The 8793-nt window shown below is 39.2% G+C and overlaps 1 protein-coding gene across 1 annotated transcript; it reads right to left on the bottom strand.

Moving 5' to 3' along the window:
* Window positions 1–552: 552 nt before the first annotated feature.
* Window positions 553–6356, bottom strand: LOC105118052 (uncharacterized; the record flags this gene model as incomplete). The annotated part of the gene is made up of 6 exons (XM_011015914.1): window positions 553–2790; window positions 3123–3916; window positions 3995–5231; window positions 5385–5553; window positions 5668–5886; window positions 5992–6356. Coding segments are annotated over 6 exons (5022 nt in total), but the record flags the coding sequence as incomplete, so codon positions are not given.
* Between the last annotated feature and the right edge of the window lie 2437 nt (window positions 6357–8793).

Here is an 8793-nt window from a genome sequence, read left to right as displayed (position 1 = left end):
TGGTCTGTAAGGAGATGAGTTTGAATGTTTAATCTTCCACTTCACGCACAATTCTGTGATCATTTTTCCATTAAAATTCTGGGCATTGTCGGTCACTATCTTCTCAGGTGAACCATACCGACAGATCAAATCTTTCTCAATAAAACTCTTTACCACCTTTTGAGTTACATGGGCATAAGAGCTGGCCTCCACCCACTTTGTGAAGTAATCAATGGCTACTAAGATAAATTGATGCTTATTGCTGGCTTTTGGGTTGATTGGCCCAATCACATCTATTCCCCACATTGCAAATGGCCATGGTGATGTCATATTAAATAGAGGAGCTGAAGGTGCATTTATCTTATCACTATATACTTGACATTTATGACATTTCCTAACATAATCGATGCAATCTTTCTCCATGGTCATCCAAAAATACCCAGATCGTTGTAATTGTCTAGCCATCATATGACCACTTGCATGAGTTGCACAAATTCCTTCATGAATTTCTTGCAATGCTACCTTAGCTTCGATTTCATCTAGACATCTCAGTAAAGTCCCATTGAATGACCTTTTGTATAGAATTTCTCCATCCAAGTAAAATTCCAGAGCTAACCTTCTCAAGGTCTTCATATCTGCTTTGGATGCCCCCAAGGGATACTCTTGATATTGGATAAACTGCTTGATGTCATAAAACCATGGGTTCCCATCTATTTCTCCTTCAACTGAACAACAATGAGCTGGAAAATTTCTAATCTCAATGCAGATTGGTTGTACTCTTACTCCGTAATCAGTTTTGGCCATAGAAGCTAAGGTTGCCAAAGCATCAGCAAACTGGTTTTTGTCTCTTCCCATGTGGGTAAAATCTATCTCATCAAAGCCCTCAGTCAGTTTCGAGAGATATTGTTGATATGGTATCAATTTTTCCTCCTTGGTCTGCCATTCGCCTTTCACTTGACAGATTATAAACATTGAATCCCCATAGACATCAAGCTTCTTTATTTTCATCTCCAAAGCAGCTTCTAATCCAAGGATACAAGCCTCATATTCAGCAGTATTGTTAGTGCATTCAAATTGTAGTTTGACTGAGACGGGATATTGCTTCTTGTCAGGTGAGATTATCATAGCGCCTGCTCCATTACCAGAAACATTCACTGCCCCATCAAAATACATGATCCACCAATCATTCTTTTCTTTGTCCTCTTCTACTATCAACACATCCTCATCCGGGAAGTCAAATTTCAAAGGCTTATAGTCATTGATAGCATTATCTGCTAGATGATCAGCAATTACACTTCCTTTTACAGATTTTCTTGTCTTGTATACAATGTCATACTCAGCCAACATCACTTGCCATCTTGCTATTCGGCTTGACAAGTAGGGTTTCTCAAAGATGTATTTAAGAGGATCCATTTTTGAGATCAACCAGGTGGTATAATACAACATATATTGTCGAAGACGCTTCGTACTCCATACAAGAGCACAACATAGCTTCTCAGTCATAGTATATCTGGATTCATAATCTGTAAACTTCTTACTCAGATAATAGATAGCTTGCTCCTTTCTTCCAGACTCATCATGTTGTCCCAACACACAACCCATTGCTACCTCAGTTACTGTCAAATACAAGATCAAAGGTCTTCCAGGCACAGGGGGCACTAGCAAAGGTGGATTCTGTAAGTATTGCTTTATTTTATCAAAAGCCTCTTGACAATCTTTGTCCCATGTACCAGGGTTCTTTTTTCGAAGTAATCGAAAAATTGGCTCACATGTTGCTGTTAACTGAGCTATGAATCGAGCAATGTAATTCAAATGTCCTAAGAAACCTCTTACTTCTTTCTCGGTCTTAGGAACCGTCATAGCCTGAATTGCTTTCACTTTATCATGATCGACCTCTATTCCTTTATTGCTTATCACAAATCCTAGCAACTTTCCAGACTTTACCCCAAACGAGCATTTTGAAGGATTCAGCTTCAACTGATACTTTCTTAGTCTTTCAAATAATTTTCTTAGAACCTGAACATGATCTTCTTCATTCTTAGACTTGGCAATCATATCATCCACATACACTTCAATCTCTTGATGCATCATATCATGGAAAAGTGTCACCATTGCCCTTTGATACGTGGCTCCAGCATTCTTCAACCCGAATGGCATCACTTTGTAGCAGAATGTTCCCCATGGTGTGACAAAAGTGGTCTTCTCTTTATCTTCTTCAGCCATTTTAATCTGGTTATAACCGGAAAATCCATCCATGAAGGAGTAAGTTGAACTCCTAGCAGCATTGTTTACCAGGACATCTATGTGAGGCAAAGGAAAATCATCCTTCGGACTGGCTTTGTTTAGATCCCTGAAATCTACACATACTCTGATTTTGTTATCTTTTTTTGGTACCACCACTATATTAGATACCCATTGAGGGTATTTAATAACTTCTAGAAAACCGGCATCCCACTGCTTCTCTATCTCTACCTTGACTTTGAGCACAATATCTGGGCGAGTTCTTCTTAATTTCTGCTTAACAGGTTTACATCCTTCTATCAAAGGTAATCTGTGTACTACAATATCAATGTCTAAACCAGGCATATCTGTATAAGACCAGGCAAACACATCGATATACTCTTGTAGTAATGAGGTTAAACTGCATCTTTCTTCTGTAGTGATCAGAGTTCCAATCTTTAACTCTCTTTTATCTTGCTCGGTGCCTACATTTATCACCTCTAGTTCTTCCTTCGCAGGTTTCCAAACATGCTCCGACTGTTCTACCCGTCTAGCAAACTCTTCATCCCATTCCTCTTCATCCATTGCAATCTCATCCTTATCAAAGTTTGGCCATTCATTTTCAATGCAATATGTTTGTGGATTTATGGAGGATTCACTTTCAGAATTCCTGAAAGCGGAAGGTGTTTTTTAGTGGGAATGCATATCTTGTAGCCGAACAAAATAAAAGGAATTCAACAAATACTGATGAAAATGCTTGATCTCAATATTATTTTGAAAGTTGGCTCAACAATTATGAAAAGACCTTATGTTGTCATCTTGAACCAAGATTTCCAACTAGGTATAAAAACACAAAGCAAACTACAATGCAAAGCACATAAAAGCAAATATAAGTAGACACTTAATCATTACTTCTTGAAAACAATTGGGGCTTCTTCAATCTCCCAATTCTGGAATACTTCTTCAACTGAAAGCTTTCGCACAAAAGCGTTGGTTGGAGCTTCTTCTAGAGCATGGACAGTTAACTGTGGTAACAATTCATCTTCTTTTATTATTATTGGCTCATCATCACAGTTCCAGCCTTTCTCTTCACCTTCTTCTACATTGTTGATATCCATGACAGCAAGTTTCTGTCCCAAGACTTCCATCATGTTTTCAGGTTTCATCACATATGCTGACTTTGGAAAAGAAACATGGATAGGTGGGATTGCAATGTCTTCTTCCTCTGGCTTTCTTCCTTCTATTCTGGCCAACCTTCTCTCTCGCTTTATCCTAGCAGTTCTCTTATGATCATCTTTCTTAGGCTTGAAGCCAAGCCCAAACGTCTGATCAACGACCTTAATTTTCATCATGTTGACTCTTTTATGATTTCCAGCAATTAGATCATTCTGGAATGGCAGCCCATGTTTTAAAAAGCATTTAGCTATCATTCTAGCAGTACTAGAAATAGCTGGTCTTCTTAACACAGTATTCTCCGGTACCCATTCGGTGTTCACAATCTCGAAGGCATGGAGATCTCCATCTTTGCAATCTTCTGCTTCAATATAAGGGACCGCCACATTCCTTATCATGGACAAGGTTTCTTCTGCCTTAACTTTCACTAAAGTACCATTGATGATGTACTTCAGGCATTGGTGTAGAGATGATGTCACAGCCCCAGAGGCGTGTATCCATGGCCTTCCTAATAACATGCTATAGGAAGGATGGATATCCATCACTTGTAGGGTTATCAAAAACATCTGAGGCCCTATAAACAATTCAATATCAATGGTCCCTATCACTTGTCTAGGGGAACCATCATATGCTCTAGCCGTCATAGTACTTGGCCTCATATGAGTAGCATCAATTGGCATCTCATCCAGCATATACCTTGGTAGCACATTTAAAGCTGAACCATTATCCACAAGCACTTTGCCAATCAGACAGTCCTTATATTTCACAGTGATATACAAGGGCTTGTTATGCCCAGTCCCTTCCGGGTCTAGCTCATCTTCAGTGAAATATAAGTAATTGGAGGCTTGAATTCTTCCCACCAAATGCTCCATTGTATCCTGAGTAATATCCTGTGGCACATATGCTTCATTCAACACCTTTTGCAACGCTTTACGGTGTAACTCAGAACTCAAGATAAGTGACATTAAAGAGATTCTAGCAGGAGTTTTCTTCAACTGATCTACTATACTATACTCACTATGCTTCATCAACTTCAGAAATTCATTAGACTCCTCTTCACTTATGGGTTTGTTCACTTCCATATCTTTAAAAGCCTCAACTGTTTCTTTTCCTTTAGCTTTCCTCTGCCTCTCTAATTCTTCTGGTGTAAAACAACGACCACTTCGAGTTAAACCACCGATTTCTGTATGGAAGACAGGAGTAGGATTTTTAACGTTGAAAGTATACCCATAATTGTAAGGCATTGTTCCATAACTTCCATTATTGGTACATACAGGCTTGATTAGGATTAGTTTTGGCGGACCACCCACAGTTGGTTGGAGTCTACAAACCTCTCTTTTTTTCTCCTGGCCGCCTATCATCCCCACTTCACTGCTTTCTTCTTCACTTTCTATCCGTATCATGCTGAAAATCAGCATCCTTTTCACTCTTTGGTGAAATTCTTCGCAATCATCAATGTGATGTCCCACCTTGGCATGAAACTTACAGTAATTATTTCCATTCATTACTGGTTCAAACTCGGATAAATATCCAGACTGTACCATCATACCGTATAGTTTTTCCATGGAAACCTTCAAAGTTCTTTCCTTCTTACCCTCTACTCCGATAGCATTCACCCCTCCACTGCTTGTAGCATGATTAGGTAAAGGGTTGGAATTCACATTCGGTGCATCATCAAAAGTTATCCATCCAGCTTTTATCAATTGAAGGAGCTTGTTTTTGAATGCATTACAGCTTTCAATGTTATGCCCAGCAATGCCAGCATGATATTCACATGTCATATCAGGCTTATACCAATTTGGGTATGGAGGTTGTAGTGGGGTTAAAGGAACAGGGGCCACTTGCCCAATACTCAACAACTTCGAATACATTTCTCCCAAGGGAAGTGGTAATGGTGGCAATCGTTCTTGGGTTCTTTGAAAATTCCTTCTTGGAGGATTAACAATCTGGTTACTTTGTTGGTCATTTGGTTGGTTTTGCTGGTTGGTAGGGGAAGGGTTAGTGCAGCTTACACTTGCAACTTGTTGGGGAGGTCTTTGGAAGTTATAGTGATGGTAATTTTTCTTCTTCCCTTTGTCCCCTCCTTCCACATTGTTTACCTCAGACTCCTTCTTTTTCCCGATAAAGCCTTTCTTCTCAGTAGGCTCTAACATTCTCCCCATTCTTATTGCTTGTTCTATCCTCTCAACAATAGTTACAGCATCATAAAAATGCTGAGCTGAACTACCCACTAGGTGTTCAAAGTAGGGAGATTTAAAAGTATTGGTGAACAGAGTGACCATTTCTTTTTCTAACAAAGAGGGTCGCACATGGGATGCTTTTTCACGCCATCTCAAAGCGTATTCTCTTACAGTCTCTTTGTTTCCCTTCTCCATGACTAACAAGTTTGACCTGTCCGGGGCTACCTCCATATTGAATTTGTACTGCTCCACAAAAGCTTTGACCAAATCTTTCCACTTTCTGATCTTAGTATTATCTAGTCTTGTATACCAACTTAGTGCTGATCCAGAAAGACTGTCTTGAAAGAAATGGATGAGAAGTTTCTCATCATTCACCACTTCTGCCATCTTATTGCAATAAGATTTAAGATGAGTGAGTGGGCATTCAGTTCCCATATACTTGATAAATTCCGGTACCCTAAATTCTTTGGGTATAGCTACATTTGGGACTAAACACATCTCTGCAGCATGAACAGGATCATATAAGTCTGCCCCTTCGACTGCTCTCAATCTTTCTTCTAGAGCGGTCAGTTTGTCATAATCAACAGGTTTAGAGTATCTCATCTTATGTGAGTCATCAGCTGTCAAGTTTATGATCGGCACTTGTGCTGGTGGAACATTGGCAGTGAACTGCTGTTCAGATGAAGAAGGATTTGCTCCTAGATTTTGGGAAGTGAACACGAAAGGAGCTACTAGCGTAGATGCAGATGGAGTTGCCACTGCTGGCTGAGTAGAGGTATCCTCTCCAGACTTGGATGTCAGGGCCTGCTCGAGTAGACTTGTAAGTCTTGCGATATCATTTTTCATGCTCTCCAACTCCCTTTGATAGTGAGCCTCTAGATGTGCTCTTTCTTCGTTCTCCATTATCTTTCTTCGAAGTCAAGTGTAATGAATTTTATGGTCTTTTGGGGGACCTATATTTCAGCCTGAATGAATGCAATAAAAATGAATGAAATGTGCAAATGGATGCAAAATGCCATATGCATGATGCATGCTTGTTATTTGTTTCAGGCTTTCTTTTAACTTATGATGAGGAATAGACCAGATCAGATTCTCTTAAGAATAGTTCTCACTGAGGACTCCAAACCTACAGGAACTTGAACTGATTGAGGGAAGAAATTTGTTGCCTTAATTTTGATCTGGTCAAAAATTCCTCAATAAAGTTGGTTTTTTTTTTTTCATCTCACACTTCCTATAAGGATCGGTGGAGATATAATGAGAATATGGAATGCATATGAAAATGTATGTTAATGCATTGACATTTATTTGTGTCTTATATCCTACTTGATAGGATTTAACTCATAAGGTTTGGCTTAGTTTATTCTATCCTTAAAGAAATTATTTGGTTCTTAAATTGCCCGAATTACTTGTGAAGTAACCGGCCTCTTAACCTTATGCAACATGAGTATGGGAGAAAATTCCACAATACCCGTTGCATAGGGTGAGTTACAATCCAAGCGAAAGTCCAAATGAGCATCAGTGGACATAAGTCACACTTGCCACTTGAAGCTTTCTTTTCTAATCTTAAAAAAGGACGAAGCTCGGGTCCAGAGCTTTTATGGGTTCATTGTGAAGTGTGTGAATACACAAATAAATATCATGCATGCATGTGGCAATATGAAAAATTGAAAAGAATTACAGCAATAAATAATGTAAATAAAATAAATGCCAAAAATAAATAGCATATAAGAAAAAGCATATGAAAAATAAACACAAGCAGTTGGTTCAACCCTAAGTCCCCAGTGGAGTCGCCATTCTGTCGCTACACAACGTCGGGCGACGGCTCCACTCCTTTTTTTTGTTTGTTTTTTAACAAAAACAAAAGGAATTTAATTTTTTATTTGATCAGGGGAAATAAAGATTTTATTGGAGTCGCCATCTAGTAATTTGAGGGAACTAGAAATCCAAAATTAGACACTGGTCCCAGAGATTCGGGTACTGGGTTAGTTATGATTAAGGGAAGGTAGACACCACCCTTAAAACATCCTTTCAGAGAAAGGTTACCTTTAACTTGTGTGTTTTTCTTATCTAATTCAAATGCTATTATATTTTGAGCTTATTTGTAAATTTTTTAACACGGTTAACGTCGGTCCCTAAAAATAGGAGACGCGTTAAAAATGACATCAGTCCCTAAAATTAGGAGACTTTGTCTAAAATGTCGACGTTTATCCCTAAAAAGGAGAGTTACGTCTAATTTACCAAAATAAATAATAATGGACATAATCCATATTTGGTATTTAAATTTTTTTTTGACATCGGTCCTTTTCTGTAAATAAAAGAGACGTGTCGACAAATAATATTTATTTTATAAAATAAAAATTATTTTGATATCATTCACAAATAGATATATCGATTCTTGAAAATTGGGCTTTTGACCTATGAACAGTGATATGATAAAAATGGGTGTTGAACCCGCGTTGTTATTTATTTTTGTTTTTTTTGTTTTTTTTTTCACATGCAAAATTTTACAAGTATTTATATATAAAAATATCATAAAATACCATAAAATATCATAGAAAATTACCTGAGTACCCCTGTATAGGTAAAAGACTGAAATACCCTCGAATTTATCGAAAATTTACGAAAATGCCACTGGCGGCGCGTGTGTCTCACGCGCGGTAACTGTTGACGCGCGGTTACTGTTCACGCGCGAGGTTCCGGCCAAAAGGTAGTCGATTCTGGTAGATCTGAAGACGAGGATTCTCATGGTGGTGGTCTAGTTGGCCGTTGAAGGCTGAGGAGGGAGAATCGACGACTTGAAGGTCGATTGGTCGATGTCGGTCGCGTCCTTTTTCCGGCCAAATTAGCCGGTGAAAAAGTGTGAAACGGCCGGGGTTTTGCTCAGGGGGAGGCGATGCACAATTCTATGGTGGTTGCACGGCTTGAGACGGTCGGAAATTGGAGATCCGCGAAGAGAGAGAGAATCGTCGGCGAGAGGAGAGAGAAGCTCTGGGTTCTGATCTGGTGTGGACGCGTGTATGGTGCACTCGTGGATCTGAAGGCTGTGAACCGCTAGATCTCCGATGAACAGATCGTGCTGCTGTGATTCGTTTGATCTCCAAGTTGATCGGACGGTCAGGATTGAATGGGCTAGGATCTGGTGTGGCGCAACCAGATCGAAGGGCATATTATTTGAACGGCGGAGATTGATTTGGGTTTTAATCTGGTGTGGTAAAGCCTATTGTATCCTAAGAAATCAAAG

Source organism: Populus euphratica, unplaced genomic scaffold, assembly GCF_000495115.2.
Source record: "Populus euphratica unplaced genomic scaffold, PopEup_1.0 scaffold1708.1, whole genome shotgun sequence".
Lineage (NCBI taxonomy): Eukaryota > Viridiplantae > Streptophyta > Magnoliopsida > Malpighiales > Salicaceae > Populus > Populus euphratica.
Note: the sequence above shows the minus strand (reverse complement) of the source record. Positions and strands in the feature narration are given on the sequence as shown.